The sequence below is a fragment of the Scyliorhinus torazame genome, chromosome 1 (genome assembly GCF_047496885.1).
Source record: "Scyliorhinus torazame isolate Kashiwa2021f chromosome 1, sScyTor2.1, whole genome shotgun sequence".
In the NCBI taxonomy this organism is placed as follows: domain Eukaryota; kingdom Metazoa; phylum Chordata; class Chondrichthyes; order Carcharhiniformes; family Scyliorhinidae; genus Scyliorhinus; species Scyliorhinus torazame.
Window position 1 is genome coordinate 145,197,423 of NC_092707.1, and position 26,743 is coordinate 145,224,165.

At 48.9% G+C, this 26,743-nt stretch overlaps 1 protein-coding gene across 2 annotated transcripts in view; it reads right to left on the reverse strand.

Moving 5' to 3' along the window:
- ppie (peptidylprolyl isomerase E (cyclophilin E)) overlaps positions 1–5,018 on the reverse strand; it is a 28,685-nt gene extending 23,667 nt beyond the window's left edge. The window contains exon 1 of one of the 2 annotated variants that reach the window (XM_072500956.1): positions 4,941–5,018. In XM_072500956.1, the coding sequence (XP_072357057.1) occupies positions 4,941–4,971 (31 nt within the window). In that variant the 5' untranslated portion in view covers positions 4,972–5,018. The remainder of the gene's footprint in view (positions 1–4,940) is intronic. The other variant, XM_072500955.1, reaches the window with a different exon arrangement.
- Between the last annotated feature and the right edge of the window lie 21,725 nt (positions 5,019–26,743).

Sequence of the window (26,743 nt, forward strand, 5' to 3'; positions counted from 1 at the left end):
ATTTTTGTAACAGGTTACATTTAATTAAGTATTAGGATGTAACAAGGGAGGCTGTTGTGTAGTGGTATTGTCATTGGCCTAATAATCCAGAGACCCAGCATAATACTGTGTCGACTGGGGTTCGAATCCCGCCACAGCGGAAGGTGAAATTTGAATTCAATAAAAAAAATCTGGAATTAAAAGTCTAATGATGACCATGTGGATTGTCAGAAAAATCCATCTGTTTCTGTCATGTCCTTTAGGGAAGGAAATCTGCCATCCTTACTGATTCCAGACCCACAGCAATGTGGTTAACTCTTAAAAGCCCTCTGAAATGGCCTAGCAAGCCACTCAGTCCCAGGGTAATTAGGGATGGGCAATAAATGCTGCCCTTGCCAGTGATGCCCACATCGCATGCAAGAATTTTAAAAATCTTCTCTATGAGAATCATATCCCTCTCTGATCTTCACTCAGTCTTTCCATTGAGTGAGTTTTTATTCTTAACGACTTCAATCTTGACCCAAACTCACCTCACCTATTGCGCATTATAATTCTATTTTATAGCGCTGTACTATATTTTTCTTTAAACAAAAAAACTTCTTTGAATTTACCATCTAAAGAGTCTCACCTTACCTTTTGTGGGATTATAGAATCATATATTACTTTGACTGCCCCAACCCCTCTCAGCCATTCTTTTCAGATAAATTCCCCTTTTAAAAAGTCAGGTTTCCCCCAACATTCTTATATTAATTTGAGAACAAAAAGTGATTGCTAGGAGCAGGCCAGATCTCTGGTAAAGTGAAACTATGGCACTCAGTGTTAACAAATGTGTACCTAGTTACATAGACAGCACCCAGAAGTTCAAGATGTTCATAGTTTTTTATGTGTATCATGAAAAGTGGAAAATATAACAGACCATTGCGAATATTCAAACCTTTGCCCTGGCAGAAGAAATAGTCTCAAACTCTCCACTGATACTGAATAAAGTAATTGCCCGATACCTTGTTCCATATTACAACATATCAAACAATAGTTGATGGCACCTTCAAATTAATTTGAATGGTTAACATTGAGCAGATGAGAATCAAAATCACGGCATTTTTAAAACAATGGCCAGAATTCTCCGGCCGTTGGGATTCTCTTTTCCCGCTGGCAGTGCACCCCTGCCCACGGGTTTCCCAGCAGCATGAGCTGGCTTCAATGGGAAATCCCATTGACAAGCGGCGGAAAGATATACTCTCGCTCCCAGCGAATGGCGTGCTGCCGAGAAACACACAGCTGGGGTCCGGCGAATCCAGCCCAGGATCTCCAAATGGTAATTTGTCATTATTTTTTACATTCAAACAAAAAGCATTTTTGGTCAAATGTCATGAGCTTAGCACTGAATAATTTACTACACTTCAAACCAGTGTGTTTCTCATTATATACCTCGTCTCCAGAAGAACATGATTCATTTTGCAAAAGAAAACTGCTGAACAGAATGGAACGCAATCAGCAAAGGTGTATGGAACATAGCAAGCTGTGAGTAAACAGAGCCTTCCAATCTGGTTCTACTGCTTGTCTAACAAAGAATTTACCAACTGCTTAAGAGATCCATTATCTTCATATGGATTTCCTTTGACATTTAAATATAAAATAGGGGCAGCACGGTGGTGCAGTGGTTAGCACTGCTGCCTCATGGCACTGAGGTCCCGGGTTCAATCCCGGCCCTGGATCACTGTGTGCAGCTTGCACATTCTCTCCGTGTTTGCGTGGGTCTCACCCCCACAACCTAAAAAGATGTGCAGGGTAGCTGGATTGGCCACGCTAAATTGCCCCTTAATTTTTTAAAAATTTATAATTGTGTACTCTAAAGTTTAAAAACATTAAGTTAAAATAAGGCCATGTATAAGGCATAGATCCATACATGGGCACAGAGGGATCCCACGTTGGCAAAACTACACATCGTCCTGCACAGTGGGTTACAGGGAAGCCACAGGGTAGAGCTACAGCCCTACATCACGAAGCAGCAGGAGCTCAGTGTGGAGGATAGTATCCTCCTATGGGGAGCTCGCAAACTCGTCCCACGGCTGGGTCAAGAGACGGTTCTACAGAACCTGCAGAGTGGACACCCTGCGACCTCAAAGATGAAAATTCTGGCAAAGACCAATGTGTGGTGGCCCGTAATTGACAGTGACATTGAGAGAGCAGTAAAAGGGTTCCCAGTATTGCAGGAACACCAGAAGGTCCTTCCGTCAGCCTCGCTCCATCCCTGGGTATGGCCAAGCCACCCCTGGATGTGTTTGCATGTCTGCTTTGCCGGGCTGTTCATGGGGTCAATGTATCTTTGTCCTCGTAGGCACACACTCCAAGTGGCTGGACGTGCATCAGATGCCCACTGCCACCTTGGGAGCTACAGTGGAGAAATTATGCCAATCATTTAGCATCTACGGGATACCGGAGTGACTGGTAACGGACAACGAGACCCCATTCACTAGTGAAGAATTCTTTTTTTTTAAATTTAGAATACCCAATTCTTTTTCCAATTAAGGGGCAATTTAGCATGGCCAATCCACCTAGCTTGCACATTTTTGGGTTGTGGGGGTGAAACCCACGCAAACGCGGGGAGAATGTGCAAAATATCCACACATACAGTGACCCAGAGCCGGAATCGAACCTGGGACCTCGCTGCCGTGAGGCAGCAATGCTAACTCACTGCACCACCATGCTGACCCTCTAGTGAAGAATTCTAATCATTTATGCATGTCAGCGGGTTAAGGCACATCCGCACTGCACCATACCGTCCATTCTCAAATGGATTGGAGGAGCAGCTGGTTCAAACAAGGTATGAAGCAGAATACAGGCTCCTACAAAACTGGCATGATTCCTGTTCCATTATCAGACCATGCCTCACATCACAATAGGGGTAGTGGGGCAGCAGGGTAGCACAGTGGATGGCAGCAGTGGATAACTCACTGCTGTCTAATGGCACCGAGGTCCCAGGTTCTATCCTGGCTCTGGGTCACTGTCCATATGGAGTTTGCACATTCTCCCCGTGCTTGCGTGGGTTTCACCCTCACAACCCAAAGATGTGCAGGGTAGGTGGATTAGCCACGCTAAACTGCCCCTTAATTGTAAAAAATGATGTGGGTACTCTAAAAATGTTTTAAACCCGATACAGATTGCTCCAGTAGAGCTATTAGAGGGCCGATGCCGCCTGAGCCTGACGATTCCGAGTCTAGGTGGAAAAGTAGAGTCAAAGCAGCCGTTTTCTATGACTGCAATAAACTTGCATTTACCTACCAACAAAGGCCCTCCTGGATCTTCAGAACTGCAGTCTTAAATTAAAATAAGGAGGGCGGTACTGTGGCTCAATGGTTAGCACTGCTGCCTCACGGCACCGAGGACCCGGGTTCACTACCCGCACCGGATCACTGTCCACGTGGAGTTTGCACATTCTCCCCATGTCTGCATGGCTCTCACCCCTACAAACCAAAGATGTGCAGGGTAGGTGGACTGGCCACATTAAATTGCCCCTTAATTGGAAAAAAAATGAATTGTGTACTCTAAAATTTTCTAAAATTAAATTAAAATAAGGCCATGTACTACTTAAAGAAACAGATGTTGAGTTCTCATTGTCTTGACCAGGTGCATTTGTAGAAGGCCTTACCACAAGCAGTATTTGCACATCCCAAAAACAACAGTCATTTATGGCATAGAAGGAGGCCATTTGGTCCATCAAATCGATCGTGGCTCCTTGTGGAGCAAGCCAGTCAATCCCATTCCTCCATTCCCATAAACTTGTATCCCTGCAAGTTTATTTCCGTCAAGTTCCCATCCATTTTTCATTTGAAATCACTGATCATTTCTGCTCCCACCGCCCTCACGGGCAGTAAGTCCCAATTCATTACCATTTGCTACAAAAGTAAAGTTCCTTCATTCTGATTTAGGGCTTCTGTTGCCCTAAATCATTCTGGACATTTATTATTCCACCTCTTTGACATTCAGATATTTCTCCTTTCTCTACCATTTGCTAACTTTGAGGCATCTACCTGGAGTACATGATGAATGACCATTAAGGAAAAACAACCTGCAAACGTTCCCTCCCATCAGAGAAAGTGGCTCACCTCTTCCCACTATGGCTTTTCTCACACAGCACATCTGAAATTAAACATTAATTTGAGGCGCAAAGTTGCATCCCACCATTCTATCGTGAAATGTGCTAACACGCTAACTCACTCAATAAATTGTTGGAACATGTAACGGTTTAAAAATCCTTGCAAAATACATTTCAAATATTCCTCTTTTTCTTTTTAAGTAGTGTGTTTTTCTCGATATTAACTGCAATAAAAAATAAGGAACCCATCCACTAATCCAGTCAAACTGTCTCCATAATGCCTGAGTCAGCTGGATGTGACAGTAAGCCCAACAAGTCAGTACAGGAGGGCACTATAAGTGGCTGTAAGCTGACCTGCCAAAATCGTCACCTAAAATCATAACAGAGGTCTTTCGCGGGTTATAAATATTCTTATTGTCTGGACGATTATTGGTTACTACATTGCTAATTATTATACTAATAACACCAAATTATGTATAATTATTTATTCAAACCCCCGGCCCAATTATAATTTGACATGTCTGTGTCTCTCCAAAGGGCGCTTTAGTTAGAACCGTTCATCGTTTGGGTGACTCAACACGGTTTTTAAAAGGTGCCCTTTGTCAGATTAAAGAACGGCTCAGAATGACTGGCGCTTATTTGGAAGTTATTGTAATATTGAAATAAACTATAAAAATCGCGCAGAGGCCCGGGTTTCCTCGAAAATATTCTCATTCCACGACGCGTAAGCAAATTGTCAGCCTGCAGGGTTGCGGGATGCCCACGGGGCTCACTCTCTCCACCCCAATTTAAAATGTAGACGTGTTATTCCGGTGTGGAAAGGCTCTGAAGAAGCGAGAGTGCGTCGCTGCCCCGCTTCACTCACCCACATACAGCACACGCTTGGTCGTCGCCATCTTGTCTTGAGCTTTCCCCCTTCAACTCCCACCTTTGACCCAGGAGGTGCTGTTCAGGCACTTGCTCACTGTATGGTTTCCTTACAAAGTTATGTTTTAAAACATTGATACCAACACGAAATAGCGTATTACGGTTTTTTTTTTTTTAAATTTCTTTCCAGGGTATTAAGAGAATTTTTTTTTGGAAAATTTTCCAATTAAGGGGCAATATAGCGTGGCCTACCCAGCACATCTTTAGGTTGTGGGGGTGAGATCTACGCAGACATGGGGAGAATGTGCAAACTCCACACGAACAGTGACCCAGGTCCGGGATTGAACCTGGGTCCTCGGTGCCGTGAGGCAGCAGTGCTAGCCACTGTGCCACACTTAAGATAAATTCTTACGAGAAACTGAGCCCTTTTGGAGCAATTAAAGCAAGAGTGGGGTTAGAATTAGATGCTTTTGGGGAGCAAAATACCAGTGCAGATTCTACAAATCATATGGCACCTTTATGTGCTATAATAGTCCACAATCCTCTTCATATTGGAAAACTGCTGTTGCCTGCTTGATCCAGACCTGGACCTGTAAAGCCTCATTTACAAATAGGGTCCCAAAAATGTTTTCATGTGATAAATTCTCTGATATTTCTCACTAACTCAGTAGATAAAGGTTGTAATCTAGCCCATATAGGAGCAGAATTAGGCCATTCGGCCCATCAAGTCTGCTCCGCTATTCGATCATGGTTGATTTGTACCTCATCCCCATTCCCCAGCCTTTTCCCCATAACCCCTGATCCCCTTATTAATCAAAAAAACCCGTTTTAATCAAGAACATCAGATTTGTGCTTGAGGTGCTAATACCTACAGGGCTATAGACCAAGAACTGGAAGGTGGAATTAGACAAAATTGTTCTCTCTTAGAATATAAGAAGTTCTAAACGCATTTTATTCAAACTTGTATCAAAGTAGGTTACAGCAAATAAACACCCCGGGAAACATTCTTCCCAACAATCAATTATACAGTTTGTACAGGTTTTCTTCTCCTCCCCCCCCCCCCCTCCCCACCCCACGACGTACAGCTTCTCAAACATCCCCCACCCTCGAACTCCCCTGCTGAGCCCCTTAACTCATACTTTATCTTCTCTAACTGCAGGAAGTCAGTCACCCAACCATGCTGCTACCCCCGGTGGCGATGCTGACTGCCACTTCAGCAAAATTCGTCGTTGTGCAGTCAGAGAGGCGAAGGCCATGACATCGGCCTTTCTCCTCTCCATGAGCTCCGGATTCTCTGAAACCCCAAATATCGCCACCAAATATCGTCTGTCATGTTAGGTACACTGGTCTAACACTGGATGCAGCCTAGATCAGAAAGATACTCCAGACCTTGAAGTTAGTTCAATCAGGTTTATTGAACTAATAGCACAGTTAGCACAGTTCTCTGTGAGTTCGACTCTCTGCTAACTTAAGTGTGGTTACTCTGTCTGATTGAACCAGACTAGCTCTTAGCCACGTGGTGGGGGTGTGAGATTGTAACAACACCCTTGACTGACTCTCTAAATGTTCATCAGTGGAAAGAGGCGGAGTGCGAGTGCCTCGTGTTTTTTTATAGTCAGATCCCACCCCTGAGTGTCCTGCCTGATTATTGGTCATGTCCTGCTCTCTGTGTCCATTAGCTGCTTGTCTGTACATCATCATGTGTGTCCCCGCATATCATGACATCTCCCCTTTTTTTTTATTCTTGGATGACGTATGTGAACGTATTTACAAGAATAGGTCAATATTAACATATATACATGCAGTGGATGTGAACATATGTACATGTGAAAACAGCTGTCTAATGGGAGTACACAGAACATAGCAAACAGAACAAATGTTCATAAGTCCAGTCTCTGTGGCTTGTGTCTGATCCTGGTCGACCGCCGGAGAGGTGGTGGTGGGGACGACAGCGCCTTGATGGGTGGGATTGAAGCCTGACTGGTGGCCTCGTGAGTCGAGATATCAGGAGGTGGCAAAACAACAGAAGGAAACGGAGAAGAATGTGGTTGCGGGCAGGCAACTTTGCGCGGTGCCCGTCTGTTTCATTGCACAACAGAACCATCAGCCAGACGCACAACATACGAGCGGGGGGCAGCCTGTCGAACAACGACAGCTGGAGCTGACCAGCCTCCATCAGGGATCTTGGCCCGAACAGTGTCTGACGGGGATAACACGGGCAAATCGGTGGCATGAGCATCATAGCCCTGTTTTTGCTGGTCTCGGATTTGCTGCACCTTCTGCAGCACCGGGAGGTGATCCCGGTTAGGCTGGAAGTGTCGTTCGCAGGTCCCTGTTCATCAGGAGTTGAGCCGTCGACATGTCAGTGGACAGTGGGGTCGCCCTGTACGCAAGCAGCGCAAGGTGAATGTCAGACGCAGAATCCACAGCCTTGTAGATGAGCTGCTCTTCACTATGTGCACCCCTTTTTCAACTTTTCCGTTTGACTGCGGATAGTGTGGGCTGGAAGTGACGTGTTTGAACTGATACAACTGGGCAAACAGAGACCATTCATGGATGCTGAAGCACGAGCCATTGTCACTCATGACAGTGAGTGGGATACCATGCCTGGAGAACATCTCCCTACAGGCCTTGATGACGGTCCGAGATGTGAGGTCTGAGGGCTTCACGGCTTCAGAGTAATTGGAAAAGTAATCAACGATTAACACGTAATCACGACCATTTGCATGAAAGAGGTCAATGCCAACCTTAATCCATGGAGAGGTTTTGATTTCATGCTGCTGAAGTGTCTCCTTACTCTGCGGTGGCTGGAAGCGTTGAGGCACGATCAATTTGACGGGAGACGAAGTTGAATCTAAACTGAGGCTTTATTAGTATCAGACGTGTGGCCTCCCACAGCAGCTGACGAAATGGCTGCGAGCTGGAGGCCACACATATTTATAACCCGGCTCCTGGGCAGAGCTAGCATGCAGGGGCCCAGGTGAACCTGTAGTGCAGGTTCTACAGTACAACCCTTAATATAAGAACACAGTGGTTTACCACATTCACCCCCTGTTAAAATTGAGTCCGGCAGGGGTGGTGGAGAACTATATACAATTAGCAATCTTTAATATTTACAGAGCAGTAAAAAAATGTCTCTGGTCATCCGGCGGGCCGGTCAGAGGTTCAGCCGCTCCAGCGCCTTGATGGTCCTTTGAGATCGACAAAGTGGAGCCGGCGATGTTGGTGCTGTTGTGGTCGAAGTTGACTCCGGGAGCGTGCCAAAATCCTCTTCATCAAGGGGGGTGGGTAGGGGGCGGACGGAGGGTCCTAGGGGGGTGATGGGGGTGGCGGGGGAGGGGAGGGTGGTGCCAGAGGCGACGGGTGTGGTGCGGGAGTGGAACCTGCTGGTGCCAGGTCCCTGAGGGAGATGGTATCCTGGCGGCCGTCGTGGAACGCCACGTAGGCGGACTGTGGGTTTGCGTGGAGCAAGTGCACCCTTTCCACCAACGGATCCGCCTTGTGGAGCCGCACATGTTTACAGAGAAGCACGGTTCCCGGAGCTGTGAGCCAAGTTGGGAGCGATACCCCGGATGTGGACTTCCTGGGGAAGGCAAAAAGACGTTCATGCCGTGTACTGTTAGTAGCAGTGCAGAGTAATGAGCAAATAGAATGTAGTGCATCAGGGAGGACCGCTTGCCAGTGGGAGGCCGGGGGATTTCTGGACCGTACGGCCAGCTGGACGGCCCTCCATACCGTCCCATTCTCCCTTTCTACCTGTCCGTTGCCCCGGGGGTTGTAGCTCGTCGTTCTGTTGGAGGCGATACCCCCGCTGAGCAGGAACTGACATAGCTCATCACTCATGAATGAGGATCCCCTGTCACTGTGGATGTAGGCAGGGAAGCCGAACAGAGTGAAGATAGAATTAAGGGCTTTAAAGAGGGTGGCAGACGTCATGGGATGGTGAAGGGAAACCGGGAGTATTCATCGATCACACTGAGGAAATATGTGTGTCGATCGGAGGAGGGGCGGGGGCCTTTGAAGTCCACGCTGAGGCGTTCAAAGGGGTGGGAGGCTTTCACCAGGTGTGCGCGGTCCGGCCGGTAGAAGTGCGGCTTGCACTCCGCACAGACCTGGCAGTCCTTGGTGATCGTCCTTACTTCCTTGACGGAATAGGGCAAATTTTGTGCCTTAATGAAGTGGTACAACCGAGTGACCCCTGGGTGACAAAGGCTGTCGTGCAGGTCCCGGAGTCGGTCTACCGGTGCGCTGGCACATGTACCTTGGGATAGGGCATCTGGGGGCTCGTTGAGTTTGCCAGGGCGATACTTAATCTCGTAATTATAGGTGAAGAGCTCGATTCTCCACCGCAAGATTTTATCATTTTTGATCTTGCCCCACTGTGTGTTGAACATGAAGGCTACCGACCGTTGGTCAGTGAGGAGAGTGAATCTCCTGCCGGCCAGGTAATGCCTCCAATGTCACACAGCCTCAACGATAGCCTGGGCCTCCTTTTCGACGGATGAGTGCCGAATTTCGGAGGCATGGAGGGTGCGGGAAAAGAATGCCACGGGCCTGCCTGCCTGGTTGAGGGTGGCGGCAAGGGCAATGTCTGATGCGTCGCTTTCTATTTGAAAGGGAAGTGGATCTTCACCACCCGCTTGCCTCCCTGCTCCCCCAGCCACTTATATATCCCCAATTCTTCCCTCCCCTCCCACATCCGGAAGCAGCAGTCGCTCCAGCAGGGTGTATCCCGGCAATCTAGGGAACCCCTTCCAGATCTTTTGTGCAAAGTCCCGAACCTGTAGATACCTGAACTCAGTACCCCTCGGCAGTTCCACCCTCTCCCTGAGCTCCTCCAGACTGTCGAACCCTTCCTCCAAATACAAATCCATCACTTTGACCAGCCCCACTTCCCTCCACCTCCTGTATACACTATCCATCCCCCCCCCCCCCGGCTCAAACCCATGATTCTCGCACAGCGGCGTTAGTACCAACATCCCTTCCACCCTAAAATGTCTCCTCAGCTGATTCCATATCTTCACCGTGGACTGCACCAATGGGCTCCCTGAATACCTACGCGGAGCCATTGGCAATGCTGCCGTCACCATAGCCCTCAAACTAGACCCCTTACAAGATTCCTCCTCCATCCTAACCCACTCTACCCCATCTCCTTTCCACCACCGCCGCACCTTGTCCACATTCGCCGCCCAATAATAATGAAGCAAGTTTGGCAACGCCAACCCCCCCCTGCTGCCTCTGCCTCTGTAGCAGGAGAACATAAGAAGTAGGAGCAGGAGTAGGCAATTTAGCCTCTCGAGCCTGCTCCCCTGTTCAATACGATCATGGCTGATCTCATCATCCGCCATGCCCATTCTCTGTAACCCTTCAACACATTTCTAATTAAAAATCTATCTAACTCCTCCTTAAATTTACTCACTGTCCCCACATTCACTGCACTCTGGGGTAGCGAATTCCACAGCTTTACGACCCTTTGGGAGAAGTATATTCTTCTATTCTCGACCTTAAATCTGCTATCCCTTATCCTAAGATTATGACCTCTCATTCTAGAATGCCTCACAAGAGGAAGCATCCGCTCCATGTCAACTCTATCCACACCTTTTATCAACTTATATACCTCAATTTGATCTCCCCTCATTCTTCTAAACTCTAGAGAGTATAGGCCGAAACTGCTCAACCTCTCTTCATAAGACAAAGTCCTCATCTCTGGAATCAATCCAGTGAACGTCCTCTGAACTGCCTCCAATGCCTCCACATCTTTCTTCAAGTAAGGAGATCAAAACTGTACACAATACTCCAAGTGTGGTCTCACTAATGCCTTGTACAGTTGCAACAACACTTCCTTGCCTTTTTTTTTTAATTTAGAGTACCCAATTCATTTTTTCCATTTAAGGGGCAATTTTTTAGCGTGGCCAATCCACCTAGCCTGCACATCTTTGGGTTGTGTGGGCGAAACCCACGCAAACACGGGGAGAATGTGCAAACTCCACACGGACAGTGACCCAGAGCTGGGATCGAACCTGGGACCTCGGTGCCATGAAGCAGCAGTGCTAACCACTGCACCACCATGCTGCCCCGACTTCCTTACCTTTTATACTCTATTCCTTTAGCTATAAATGCCAACATTCCATTTGCTTTTTGTATTACCTGCTGTACCTTCATGTTAGTTTTCTACGACTCATGCACGAAGACACCCAGATCCCTCTGCATCATAGCACCCCAAAGTTTCTCCCCACTTAGATAATAAGTTGCCTTTCCATTTTTCCCACCAAAATGGGTGACCTCACACATTAAACACCATCTGCCACATTTTGGCCCACTCACCTAACCTATCTATATGCAATGTAAGGTTCTTATTTCCTCTTTGCAACTTGCAGTCCCACCTATTTTAGTGTCATTTGCAAATTTGGCTAAAACCTTCTATCCCTGTATCCAAGTCATTAATATAGATTGTAAATAGTTGGGCCCAAGGACCGAACGCTGTGGCACCCCACTAATTACACCTTGCCAATCAGAAAAAGACCCATTTATCCCGACTCTCTCTGCCTTCTGACCATCAGCCAGTCTTCTATCCAAGCTAGTAAGTTATCCCTAACCACTGTGATCTAATCTTGTGTATTAACCTTCTGTGTGGCACCTGTGTGCCTTCTGGAAGTCCAGATATATTACATCTACAGGATCCACATTATCCACTTGGCTTGTTTCATCTTCGAAGAGTTCTAGCAAATTAGTAATAAGAACTTAAGAACATTCCCTTCATCAAACCATGCTGACTCTGATGGACAGCGTTTTGACTTTCCAAACGTCCTGATATTACTGCCTTAATAATGGATTCTAATAATTTCCTACATTCTGCCCCCCTCCCTTTTTGAATAAAGGCGTTTTGTTAGCATTTTTCCAATCCATTGAAACCTTTCTGTGTCGTCCAGGGAATTTTGGAATATTATAACCAATCAATCAACTATCTTCGCTGCCACTTCCTTTAAAACCCTAGGATATAGGCCATCCAGCCCTGGGGACTTGTCAGCCTTCAATCCCAATAGTTTGTTGAGTACTGTTTTCCTATTGATGCTGATTGTTCTAAGTTCTACTCTTTCTATTATCTCTGAATTGCCTGTTCCTATAGGGATGGTACTAGCGTCCTCCACCGTGAAAACTGAAGCAAAATACTGATTTAGCATCTTTGCTATTTCTGTGTTCCCCACTATTAACCATCTGGTTTCATCTTCCAAGGGATCAACATTCACCAGAGTGACTCTCTTCCGTTTTATGTACTTTTGGATGCTTTTTCTATCCTTACACGCTTAATAAATTGTAGCGCACAAAGACTCCGTGAGACGAATAGAGTGAAGTCGATGAGGCTTTATTAAGCGTGTCTGTTCCCCCGCAGCTCGATAGTAGAATGGCCTGCGGGGGAGGACTCCGGCTTCTTATACTCCGCCTTCAGGGCGGAGCTAGAGGTCAACGGCCAACCAGGACCCGGGATCTGTCAGCCAATGACATTAGGGCTTCCAGTCCCACATGACCCCTAATACATACTACCACAGTGTTCCCCACTATTAACCATCTGGTTTCATCTTCCAAGGGACCAACATTCACCAGAGTGACTCTCTTCCGTTTTATGTACTTTTGGATGCTTTTTCTATCCTTTTTGATGTTTTACGCTAGCTTTCTTTTATCATTTACCTTAGCTCTTTTTATTACTTTTTTTAGTAATCCTTTATTTATGTTTGAAAGTTTCCCAATCTTCCAGCCTTCCACTGACCTTTGCAACATGGTATACCTTAGTTTTTGTCTTTATAATGTCCTTAACTTCCTTGATTAGCCATGAATATTTTTTACCCCTCTTACAGTCTTTCTTCCTCTCTGGCATATATTTTAGTTGTGAGGAATTGAGTATCTCCTTAAATTGCTGCCTCTGCTCATCAGCTGTCCTACCTTCTAGCCTTCCTGCTCACGCTACTCGAGCCAAATCTGTCCTCATGTCGATGTAATTTCATTTGTTTCATTCCAGAACAACAGTGTGGGACTCCACTTTCTCGCCCTCAAAATTAATTTTGAATTCTACCATACTATGGTCACTGTTCCCTAGAGGATCCTTAAGTTGCCACTTGGGGCAGCATGGTGGCACAGTGGTTAGTGCTGCTGCCTCACAGCTCTCGGGTCACAGGTTCAATTCCGGCCTCGGGTGACTGTCTGCGCTTTCTCCCCGTGCCTGCGTGGGTTTCCTCCGGGTGCTCTGGTTTCCTCCCACAGTCCAAAGATGTGCAGGCTGGATGGATTGGCCATGCTCAACGGCCCCTTAGTTTCTAAAAGGTTAGGTAGGGTTACTGGGTTACCGGGATAGGGTGGACACATGGGCTTAAGTAGGGTCCGCTTTCCAGGGGCTGGTACAGACCTGATAGGCTGAATGGCCTCCTTCTGCACTGTAAATTCTATGATTCTACGAACTATGAGGGTATCAATTAATCCCTCCTCATTACACTAGACCAAATCCAGAATAGCCTGCTCCCTGGTTGATTCCACAACATATTGCTCCAAGAAACAATCTCTAATACATTCAAAGAACTCCCCCTCGAGGCTTCCCTTGTCAATTTGATTAACCAAGTCTATGTGCATTCTAAAATCACTCAGAATTTTCCATCTAGAAGGCCATCATCCATCTTTAAAAAAAAAAATGTTTATTAAGAATTTTTAAACAAAATTTTCAACCATACAATCAAACCCACCCCCCGTTACAAAAAGAAAGCTCGCATAGCAAGACATGAACATGGCAAGTCAATATGATACAGAACTTTGTACATTGGATTCCTCCCGTACATCTCAGTTTCTGGATCATTCATGTATTTTCTTGCTCAAATGCCCCCCAGAAAACCCCCCCTTCCCCCTCCCTCCCTCCCCCCCCCCCCAAAAAGAAAGATATCCCCCCTCTTCCCCCCCCCTGGGTTGCTGCTGCTGCTGTCCGACCTTCATCTAACGCTCCACGAGATGGTCTAGGAACGGTTGCCACCGCCTGTAGAACCCCTGCACAGACCCTCTCAAGGCAAACTTTATCCTCTCCAACTTGATAAACCCAGCCATATCATTTATCCAGGCCTCCACGCTGGGGGGCTTCGCCTCTTTCCACATTAACAAGATCCTTCGCCGGGCTACTAGGGACGCAAAGGCCAGAATGCCGGCCTCTTTCGCCTCCTGCATTCCCGGCTCGTCTGCTACTCCAAATATTGCTAGCCCCCAGCTTGGCTTGACCCGGACTTTCACCACCTTAGATACTGTTCTCGCAACTCCCCTCCAGAACCCTTCCAGTGCCGGGCATGACCAAAACATATGGACATGGTTCGCCGGGCTTCCTGAGCACCTCCCACATCTGTCCTCCACCCCAAAGAACCTACTCAGCCTCGCCCCCGTCATGTGCGCTCTGTGAACTACCTTAAACTGTATCAGGCTGAGCCTGGCACACGAGGAAGAGGAATTAACCCTACTTAGGGCATCAGCCCACAGCCCCTCCTCAATCTCCTCCCCCAGCTTCTCTTCCCATTTACCCTTCAGCTCCTCTACCAAAGCCTCCCCCTCTTTCATCTCCTGGTATATCGCCGACACCTTGCCCTCTCCGACCCATACGCCCGAAGTCACCCTGTCTTGAATCCCCTGTGCCGGGAGCAGCGGGAATTCCCTCACCTGCCGCCTCACAAACGCCCTCACTTGCATGTACCTGAAAGTGTTTCCCGGGGGTAGCCCAAATTTCTCCTCCAGCGCCCCTAAGCTCGCAAACGTCCCATCAATGAACAGGTCCCCCATTCTTTTAGTCCCTGCCCTATGCCAGCTCTGAAACCCCCCGTCCATCCTTCCCGGGACAAACCGATGGTTGTCTCTGATCGGGGACCACACCGAGGCTCCCATCGCACCCCTGTGCCATCTCCACTGCCCCCAGATCTTTAGTGTTGCCGCCATCACCGGGCTCGTGGTATACCTTGCCGGCGAGAGCGGCAGCGGTGTCGTCACCAGCGCCCCCAGGCTCGTTCCTTTGCAGGACGCCATCTCCAACCTCTTCCATGCCGCCCCCTCTCCCTCCATCACCCATCTTTAAGGCTTTTTTCTAAATTTGTCCAGAATATTATTCAATTGTATCTTTAACGATTTTGCTTTCAAACAAAAACAGAAAATGCTGGAAAATCTCAGCAGGTCTGCCAGCATCTGTGAAGAGAGATCAAAGCTGACGTTTCGAGTTTGGATGACTCTTTGTCAGAACGTTGAACCCTTACCTGGAAGACCACTCTGGTTTGAGCAGTGTGTTGTGTTATTTATTTTTATTCGTTCATGGGATGTGGGTGGCGCAGGCTGTGCCAGCATTTATTGCCCATCCCTCATTGCCCTTGAGGGGGCAGGTAAGAGTCAACCACAATGCTGTGGGTCTGGAGTCACATGTAGGCCAGATCAGGTAAAGATGTCAGATTTCCTTGCCTAAGGGACATTAGTTTTAATTCTGCGCTAATTGCCTTTTCAGTTTAAGTCCCAGTTCTAAATATGTTTACCTTGAAGTTATGTACTTGTTTTACTATAAAACATTTAGGCCTCGATTCTCTGCCACCTACCGCCAGCAGTAGGGTCCCGGATGTGGCAGAGAATCAAAAAATCGGGATTGGCGCGAACTCAATGCTCTGACCTCCCCCACTGGTGGCTGGATCGAGGTTCATGACTGCACACCAGCGGGAGGATACAAATGAATGCAAATGGGTCTTAATGACCCAATTGCATCTATTTAGTGGGCCCAGCATATTAATCTCCGGCACTCTGTGATTCTCCGGTCCCCTGGACCGAGAATCATACTGGTGGGGATCACTACAGGTCTCACCAAATGTGAGTCTGACGTGGTGGGCCGAGTGATCGCAATGCACTTAACTGCTCTAAATGCTGAAACCTGAATGTTTACAAACATCAACCACATCAAAGAACAAAGAACTTAAGGACAAGATTCTCAGTTTGCGTGATTAGAATGTACTTACCTCTCTTTGATATGGTTGATGTTTGTAAACATTTGGGTTTCAGCACTCATCCATGAAGGGAAATGAATGAATCAAGACTGCAGCTGGTTTGTGGAAGCTGTCACTTACAGCCCACTACTAGATATGAATGAATGGATTGCAGCTAATGGACCTGAGGGGTTTAAACACAGGTCATGGCTGTCCCCCTCCAGGAATGGACATGTTGTGCACCCAGGTAGGCGATACAGCTGTAATTCTTTTCACTGCACTTGTCTGGACTGCTCTCTAGCTTCCAGACAGGGGTCTATTTTCTGGAGGGGGATCTTTGGCGGAGGTCCCTTTACTCAGGGGGTCATTGTGGGGGGGGGGGGTCCTTTTAGATAGGGGTCTCTGCGGAGGGGAGGGGTCAGTTCCCTTAGTTAGGAGGTACCAATGAGGGGGATTCCTTTAGTTAGGGGGTCACTTCAGTTATGCAGTCCTGGGAAGGATCTCCCTATTCATGGGACTCCCGGGCAGCACGGTGGCATAGTGGGTTAGCCCTGCTGCCTCACGGCGCCGAGGTCCCATGTTCGGTCCCGGCTCTGGTTCACTGTCCGTGTGGAGCTTGCACATTCTCCCTGTGTTTGCGTGGGTTTCGCCCCCACAACCCAAAGATGTGCAGGGTAGGTGAATTGGCCACACTAAATTGCCCCTTAATTGGAAAAAAAAAATGAATTGGGTACTCTAAATTTTTTTTTTTTTAAATCATGGGACTCCCTGGGGGGGTCTCCCTATTAAAGGGGTCCTGGGGGGGGGGGTGTCTGCTGAGTTATGGAGTCCCGGGGGGCGGATACCTGGGGAAGGGGGGCATCCAGGCAATCTGGGGGTGGTGGGCTGCTTTGCGGTACAGGGGGAGGCCGATTGTGGTACACCGGGGGGGGGGTGGCCAGCCATTGGGACTTACCTATCGTGGCACCCGCTCAAACTGGTGGCCCAATAACGGGACTCCCTCACATTCCTCGCCATAAATTTGCACAGAAAGGGATACTGAATTGCTTCGTGATTTGCACTCCCAAGGGGAACGTAAATCGGTAGCAATTCTCCTCCGGAGGGAGAACATAGTCTCACAAACGGAGAATCTTGCCCTTAAGTTCTTTGTTCTTTAATATATTTTATACTTGCATAAAGTCCTTCTGAGTCAGGTCCTTTCATGACAAAACCTTCCATAAATCTTTTGACACCAAGAATCAAGCGTCATGGCTCTTCTCTGCCATGGCTTGAATATTTTCCTTGTAACTTGCCCAAAACTGAACACATACAGGACTTAAATCACAATCTTTGACGTTTTAGCATGACATCCTTGAATTTATACTCTACTGATGTGTTAATAAAATTCAGCACTGTTTAGTGTTGCTCACAGTAATTTGGCAATGAGCATAAACTTTTCAATTGCCCGGGGGAATGGGGGTGGGGGGGGGGGGGGGGGGGGGGGGGGGGGGGGGGGTGGTGGTGGGGGGGCTCCGCAGGTACAACATCACTAGTTTGGTGGGGAGAGTGAAAGCTGACCTGGCAAGGTGGGATGGTCTCCCTCTGTCACTGGCAGGTCGGGTACAGGCGGTTAAAATGAACATGTTGCCACGATTTCTGTTTATTTTTCAATGCCTGCCGATTTTCCTGCCAAAGGCTTTTTTCAGAGAGATTGAGGGAAGGATTGCGCCGTTCATATGGGGAGGGAAGGTGGCCAGAGTTAGAAAGGTGCTGCTACAGAGGGGAAGGCAGGCAGGGGGTTTGGATCTTCCGAACCTGATGTATTACTACTGGGCGGCAAATGTGGAGAAGGTGCGGAGCTGGGTCAGAGGGGTTGATTCCCAGTGGGTCAGAATGGAGGAGAGTTTGTGCAGGGGGTTGGGATTGAAAGCACTGGCAACAGCGCCGCTCCAGATAGCCCCGGGGAAGTACTCAGGGAGTCCGGTAATAATAGCTTCATTGAGAATTTAGAGGCAGTTTCGCCAACACTTCAGGTTGGGGGCAGGGTCAAGGGAAATGCCGATTCAGGGGAACCAGGGAGGTGGGATGGAAGTTTTCAGAAATGGGAAGAGAAGGGGATTAAGACACTGAAGGATTTGTTTCTTAGGGGTCGGTTTGCAGGATTGAAGGAGCTGGAAGCGAAGTATGGGCTGGAGCAGGGGGAAATGTTTAGATACATGCAGGTTCGGGATTTTGCCAGAAAGGAGATACAGAACTTCCCGGAGGAGCCGGCCTCCACATTGCTGGAGGTGGTGCTGACAAGGGGGACTGGAGAAGGGGGTAGTGTCTACGGAGCTATTTTGGAAGAGGAGAAGGCATCGCTGGAAGGGAGCAAAGCAAAGTGGGAGGAAGAGTTGGGAGAGGTTATGGAGGAGGGGTTCTGGTGTGAGGTGCTCCGGAGAGTGAATGCCTCCACCTCAAGCGCGAGGTTGGCGCTGATACAGCTGAAGGTGGTATACAGAGCACACCTCACGTGGGAGAGGATGAGCCGATTCTGTCCAAAGCTAGAGGATTACTGGAAGGAGGTTTTTAGGATAATTTCTAAAGTGGTGCGCGTGAAACTGGACCCGGGTCCCCAGGAGGCCATATTCGGGTGTCGGACCAGCCAGGGTTGGAAACGGGCACGGAGGCAGATGTTGTCGCCTTTGCCTCGTTGATCGCCCAAAGGCGGATCCTGGTGGGATAGAGAGCAGCCTCTCCACCCTGTGCCCTGGCGTGACGGGGGGACCTGTTGGAATTCTTTCTTTCTTTTTGTTTCAAAAAAAAAATAAATTTAGAGTACCCAATTCATTTTTTCCAATTAAGGGACAATTTATCATGGCCAATCCACCTCCCCTGCACATCTTTGGGTTGTAGGGGTGAAACCCACGCAAACACGGGGAGAATGTGCAAACATCCACACGGACAGTGACCCAGAGCCGGGATTGAACCTGGGACCTCGGCGCTGTGAGACAGCAGTGCTAACCCACTGCCCCACTGTGCTGCCCTATCTGTTGGAATTCTTGACTCTTGAGAAGGTTAAGTTTTAACTGAGGGGACGAATGGAGGGGTCCTACAATTCATGGGCATTATTCATAATGCACTTTCAAGAACTGGATAACATCGAACATTAGTTGGGGGGGTGGGTGGGAGGGTTGGGGGGGAGGGGGGAGATGGGTGTTAATGGCGACTATGGGTGATTCCTGATTCCTTTTTGTCATTTGTTTATGTGAACATGCGGGCTAATGTTTGTGGTTTGGTGGGAGGATGGGATCATAGAATTTACAGTGCAGAAGGAGGCCATTCGGCCCATCGTGTCTGCACCGGCTCTTGGAAAGAGCACCCTACCCAAGGTCAACACCTCCACCCTATCCCCATAACCCAGTAACCCCACCCAACACTAAGGGCAATTTTGGACACTAAGGGCAATTTATCATGGCCAATCCACCTAACCTGCACATCTTTGGACCGTGGGAGGAAACCGGAGCACCCAGAGGAAACCCACGCAGACACGGGGAGAACATGCAGACTCCACACAGACAGTGACCCAAGCCGGAATCGATCCTGGGACCCTGGAGCTGTGAAGCAATTGTGCTATCCACAATGCTACCGTGCTGCCCGTATGAGATGTGGGCATCACTAGATGGGCCAACATTTATTTCCCACTCCCTAATTTCTCTCGAGAAGATGATGGTGAGCTACTCTCTTGAACCACCACAGTCCCTGGTGTTTAGGTACAACACACAGAACTGTCAAGGTGGGAGTTTCACGATTTTGCCCCATCAACAGTGGTATATTTCCAACTTAAGATGGTGAGTGACTTGGAGGGGAACCTCCAGGTGGTGATGTTCTCCTGTACCTGCTGCCCTTGTCCTTCCAAATGGTAGTGGTCGTGTGTTTGGAAGATGGTGTCTGAGAAGTCTTGGTGAGTTCCTGCAGGGCATCTTGTATATGGTACCCACAACTGCCACTGTTCACTGTGGAGGGATTGAATGTTTGTGGAAAGGGTGCCAATCAAGTGGGCTGCTTTGTCCTGGATGGTGTGGAGCTTCTTATGTGTTGGTGGAACTGCACTCATCCAGGCAAGTGGAGAGCGTTCCATCACATTCCTGACTTGTGCCATGTAGATGGTTAACATGCTTTTGGGTAGTCAGGAGGCGAGTTACTTGCCGCAGGGCTCCTAGCCTCCAGCCTGTTCTTGTAGCCATAGTATTTATATTTGTGATCAGAATCTAAAATCTGATGAGAATCACACTCCTAATTAACAGTTCCCTGATGCTCCCAGCTCTGTTATTATAGATCTGAGCTGCATAGGATAGTTCATTATGAATAAAGAAGAGTGTCAGTTTTCCAAAATGGAATTACCCATTCCCAAATTGGTGCAGTATGTCACAGCTCCAACCCATCAGGATTCAGAATGATGTGTCTTTACAATGTCCCCTATGTAATTTGCATTCTTTTAAAAAAATTTTTTTTTTTTGAATTTCCTCCATTTTCACATTTTCTCCCACATTTACATCCATCAACAATAAACAATCAGCAAGATATGTCAGTCCCCATAATAACAACAACGATCCCATCTACCCACCAACCCCCAAACCTCAACCCGCCTGTTTACATAAACAAATGACAAAAATAAATCAGGGATTACCCGTAGTCACCCTTAATCTTACACAGCTCCTCCTCTCCCCCCCCCCCCCCACCCCAGGTCTCCAGCTCCTCCCGTCCACTGCCTCTTGTAAAACTCCCCCTACCCTCGGTTCCTTCCCCCACAACTTTCCACCCCGGCTAGACCACTCGGACCCTGTTCTGCCAGGCTCCGATGGCCGCAGCCCCTCCCCCCACCTCACTCCCGTTCACTGGCCGGCTTAAACCAGCCAGCGTGGAGGCCCCCGCCTGGGTCCCTTTCCCACTTGCCCGGCCCCAGGAAAGCCCAAAGATCCCCTTTTAGCACACAAACCCCACCTATCCACCTACACCCCAAAGAACTCTAATTTTGAGTGAAAGTCCCATCCCTTCCCTTGTCCAAATATATACCGCCTTGGCTCCTTTAGTCCCTACACCCGCACGCAGTGATACAAAAAAGAAGAAAATACAGTCATGAGGTTACATTGGCACATGGCCATTCCTCAGTTTATCAGTTCTGCCACAGTCCTTCTGCTTTCGCAAACTCCTCCGCTGCTTCCGCCGTTCCAAAATAAAAGTCCCTGAGCTTGTAAGTCACCCTCAGCTTCGCTGGATATACAATGCCGCACCGCACCTTGCTAATGTACAGTGCCCTCTTCACCCGGTTGAAGGCAGCCCGCCTCCTTGCCAGCTCCACCGTAAAGTCCTGGTATACACGTGTACCAGCTCCAGCCCACTGCACCACCCGCTTCTGCTTGGCCCAGCTCAGGACCTTCTCCTTCACCCTGTACTTACGGAAGCACAGAGTCACTGCCCTTGGCGGCTCACTCGCCTTTGGTACAGGCCTCCACGACCGATGAGCCCGATCCAGTTCATATCGGCAGGGGTCCTCCCCCTCCCCCAGTAGTTTTGCCAGCATCGCGGCAAAATACTCAGTCGGCTTCGGTCCTTCAACTCCTTCGGGCAGCCCCACAATCCTCAAATTCTGTCGCCTGGATCTGTTTTCCAGGTCTTCCATTTTTCCTCGCAGATCCTTGTTAGTATCCATCACCTTCCGCATCTCTTTCCCCATCGAGGCAAGTTGATCACCGTGCTGCAATACCGTCTCCTCCGCTTCCTTCAGCGCCTCCCCTTGCTCTCGCACCTCCGCCACTGCGCTCGCCACCTCCGTCCTCACCAGGGAAACCGCCTCCTTCACCAGCGCACTCAAAACCTCCCTCATCTCCTTCCTCACCGTCTCCATGCATTTCGCAATCTGCGCCAACTGCTTTTCAAATTCCGCAGCCATCACCTTGGTTATTTCTTCAGCCGTAAGCAGTGCGACCTTCCCTGGTGCTCCAGCCTCCATTTTTCCTGGTGACCCCACGGTGACCTTTCCACTCCCCGACGGACCTCCAGCTGGGTTTTTTTCGGCCGTTTTTCTGCTCACTCTCGACATTTTTCTTTGTTCTTTTTTTCCTCCTGTGTCTTCTCAGTGCCTCCTCCGTGCCTTCTCCCTTCTTCTGCCGCCTCCGCAGACCCTGGGACCGGGCTTAAAGCCCCGAAATTGCCGTTCCCGAGCGAGGGCTCTCCGTAATTTGCATTCTTGGCTATACCCAAGGCCCATTTTTAATTCCATGAGAGCTTTGTCATGGCATATAATGGGGGAAATCTCAATTCTAGTTTATTGTAAATTGCATTACAAACAAATGGCTGACAACACTGCAAGTGAGTGAAATACATCCCACACGCTTATCGCTCGTGAAACCAGGTTGCATATGTTGGTATTGGAAGAGTGGGAGATAAAGGGCGGGATTCTCCTTTCCGGGGACTAGGTCCCCACGCCGGCGGGAAAACCGGCGCGATCCACTCCGGCGTCAACAGTCCCCGAAAGTGTGGAATTCTCTGCACTTCTGGGGGCTAGGTGAATGCCGGAGGAGTTGGCGCCGCGCCAGCCGGCTAAGGGACTGTGCGAGTTCGTGCAAGCGCCAAAGGGCTGGCGCGATCTCTTCTCCGCGCCGGCCACGGTAGAGACCCACAGGGGCCGTCGCGGAAGGAAGGAATGCCCCCAGGGCACAGGCCCGCCCTCAGATCGGTGGGCCCCGATTGCCACCGTGGGGAGCACCCCCCCCCCCGAGCCCCCCCCCCCGTGGTCGGATCCCCCAGCATCCCCCCCCCCTCCCGAGGACTGGCCCAGACAATTTATCTGCCAGGTCCCGCCGTGTGGGACCATGTCTAACCCATGCCGGCAGGACTGGCCAAAAACGGACGGCCGCTCGGCCCATCAGCGCCCGGAGAATTGCCGGGGGGGCTTGCTGCCAACGGCCCCCGACCGGCGTGGCGTGAACCCTGCCCCACCTGAAAAACGGCGCCGGAGAATATGGCAGCCAGCGTTGAGGCGGCGGGGCGGGATTTGCGTGCCCCGCCGGGGAGTCTCCGACCCAGCAGGGGGTTGGAGAATCCCGCTGCAGGTATTACATTCAAAGGGAAGGCAGATAAATATGTTTTTTAAATCAACATATGTCCTTTTGAACGAAAACGGAAATGTATATTTTCATTACAAGATATTTCTTTTTTTTTTTAAATTTAATGTACCCAATTCATTTTATCGAATTAAGGGACAATTTAGCGAGGCCAAACCACCTGCCGTGTATATCTTTGGGTTGTGGGGGTGAAACCCACGCAAACACGGGGAGAATGTACAAACTGCACACGGACAGTGACCCAGAGCCGGGATCGAACCTGGGACCTCGGCACCGTGAGCATTACAAGATATTTCTTTGTTAATTTGTGAACAGTTTGCGGAGAAAACGTTTTGTCCTCCATGCTTGTCACTGAGGGAAGTTTTCATATCACCACAGTACAGACATTTGCGACAAGCAATCAAATTATGTTACCTATCAGCTAACTGCAAAAATATAGAAGATACAATTGATGATGTGAAAATTATTTTATCAATGGACATTTTAAAAAAGTTTTAAACATTGGCCGGATATCATAATATCATACTGGCCGGAGTTTTCCAGCCCTGCTCAATTCCGCCAAAGTCAGTAGATGTTTGGCTGACTTGCCACAGGATGATGTTTATTTCCGTTAACAATTTATTCTTGAGCAATTTTTTTTTTTAAATCTAAAGCTGAAGGAATAGGGCTGATTATATGATAGGCCAATTCTGTCATCCTTACACCTTAAAAATGGTTTTTTGATGGCTAGGCCAACATTTATTGCCCATTCCTTTCCTTTTTTTTTGAGCAACACACAATAATATTCATAAACAATTACAAAAAACTCCTGAGATTGAAGCTACAAGTGTTCAGCAAAAGAAAAACTACCCCAAATCGATAGACCAACCCCCTCCCCACTCCAAGAAATGTTTCCCAATAAATAATACAACCACAATGAGAAAGCAAATAATTTAGAACTCCACACCCAAAATCTCAAACAGCTGAGGGTGTCTAGATCGTTGAAAAAGGAGTTGACTGTTGCCATCTCAGGTAGAATCTCTCAACCCTAATTTTCTCCAAATGCAAATATGACATGAAGTCCCCTAACCAGCCAGAGGCACAGGTGGAACGGGAGACCTTCAACCGAGCAGTATCCACCTCCGGGCTATCAATGAGGAAAGGTGATCACGGGGCAGCACAGTGACGCAGTGGTTAGCATTGCTGCCTCAAAGCACTGAGGTCCCAGGTTCGATCCATGAACAAGTAACCAAAGTGCTGGAGTACCTTCAATTTTCACAAGTTAAAGGTCGGGTCCAGCCCTGAAGGTAAGAAAAGGTGCCCAGGGAGAAGGGAGTATCCCTTCTTTTCACACATCCATAAGGTGTATTCAAGGATTGATTACTTTATAGTGAATCGGGAGAGGGTGGAGGGGACAGAGTGTGCGGGTAAAGTTATCTTGGACCATACACCCCACTGGCTGGAGATTCCGTTTAGATTGGGATGAGAGCAGAGGCAGATGGAGGTTTTTGTGATAAGGTGCGGTTGGCGATTAGAGATTATGTAGAGTTGAATCAGAATGGGGAGGTGTCGGCAGCCATTTTTTGGGAAGCACTGAAGGCAGTGGGCCAGGGAGAAATAATTTTGTTTACGTCTCGTGCGGATAAGCAAAGGAGGGAGGAACATGACCGTCTAGTGAGCAAGATAGTGGAGGTGGACAGGGAATATTCGAGGGTGCCCACCATGGAGGGATTGGCGAGGAGGAAAAAGTTGCAGGGGCAGTTTGACAGGCTGACAATGGGGAGGGTGGTAGGGCAACTGCATGGGCAAGGGGGGTGCAATATGAGTATGGGGAGAAGGTGAGCCGCATGTTGGCGCACCAGCTGTGGAAGCAGGTAGCGTCCAGGGAAATATTGAAGATACGGACTGGGGCTGGGGATTTGGTGTCGGAGCCAGGGAAGATTAGTGAGGCGTTTAGAGAGTATTACCAGGGACTTTACGAGGCGGACCCGGGAGGAGAGGAGGAGGACATGGGGCGGTTTCTGGATGAGCTGGAATTTCCCCAGGTGGGGGAAGCAGAGAGGCAAGTATTGGAGGAGTCCCTGGGGCTGAGGGAAGTGCTGGATAGTATCAGGGATATGAAGTCGGGGAAGGCCCCTGGGCCGGATGGGTACCGGGTGGAATTTTATAAGGAATTTGCAACGGACCTGGCACCACATCTGTTGGGGGCTTTTAATGAAGCACTGGAGAAGGGGGAGTTGCCGGAGACGATGACGCAGGCAGTAACCACACTAATCCCCAAAAAAGGGAAGGATCCGGTGGAATGTGGGTCGTATAGAGTCATATCACTATTGAACATGGATGTGAAAGTATTGGCTAAGTTGTTGGCGGGGAGGATGGAGGACTGGGTCCCGGGGGTGGTTGCAGAAGATCAAACAGACTTTGTGAAGTGCAGGCAGCTTGCGTGTAATATAAGACGACTCTTGAATGCGGTGATGAATCCATCAGGGGCTCTGGTACCGGAGGTGGTGGTGACCATGGACACGGAGAAGGCATTTGATCCGGTGGGTGGTGGTACTTGTTTGAAGGTTTGGGTTTGGGCCGAGATTTGTGGCATGGGTGCGGTTGCTGTATGTGGCACCAAGGGCGAGGGTGAGGACGAATGATATGAGCTCCCAAAACTTTGACTTACACAGGGGTCTGAGGCAGGGGTGCCCACTGTCGCAGTTGCTGTTTGCGCTGGCCATAGAGCCGTTGGCGATGGCTCCCAGGGGGTCGGCGGAGTGGCAGGGGATTGTGAGGGGACAGAGGGAGCATCGGGTGTCACTCTATGCCGATGACCTCTTGCTGTATGTTTCGGATCCGTTGGAGAGTATGGGAAGGATTATGTGCCTGCTGGGGAGGTTTGGAGGGTTCTCAGAGTACAAGCTTAATGTAGGGAAAAGCGAGGTATTCCTGGTGAATGAGCTGGGACAGTGGGCTAATTTAGGTGGGATGCCATTTACATTAGCGAGGGATTGGTTTAGGTATTTGGGGATTCAGGTAGTGAGGGAATGGACGGAACTCCATAAGTGGAACTTAACTAAGCTGGTGGAGGAGGCCAGGGAGGATCTTAGGAGGTGGGATACACTGCACTTAACGTTGGCATAGAGGGTGCAAGTGGTGAAAATGAATATTCTGCCGAGGTTCTTGTTTATCTTTCAGGCTCTCCCGATCTTCTTACCAAGGCCTTTTTTCAGAAAGGAGACACGATCATCTCGGACTTTGTATGGGTGGGGAAGGTGCCGAGGGTGGGAAGGACCCTGCTCCAGAGGCAGAGGCAACAGGGGGGTTTGGCGTTGCCGAACCTGCTTCATTATTATTGGGCGGCGAATGTGGACAAGGTGCGGCGGTGGTGGGAAGGAGAAGGGGTAGAGTGGGTTCGGATGGAGGAGGAATCTTGTAAGGGGTCTAGTTTGAGGACTATGGTGATGGCTGCGTTGCCAGTGGCTCCGAGTAGGTAGTCAGAGAGCCCAGTGGTGCAGTCCATGGAATCAGCTGAGGAGAGTATTTAGGGCGGAAGGGATGTCGGTGCTAAAATGGCTGTGCGAGAATCATGGGTTTGAGCCGGGGGGGGATGGATAGTGTATACAGGAGGTGGAGGGAAGTGGGGCTGGTCAAGTATCTGTGAGTGATCTGTATTTGGAGGATGAGTTCGCCAGTCTGGAGGAACTAAGGGAGAAGGTAGAGCTGCTGAGGGGGAGTGAGTTGGGGGCAGCACGGTAGCATTGTGGATAGCACAATTGCTT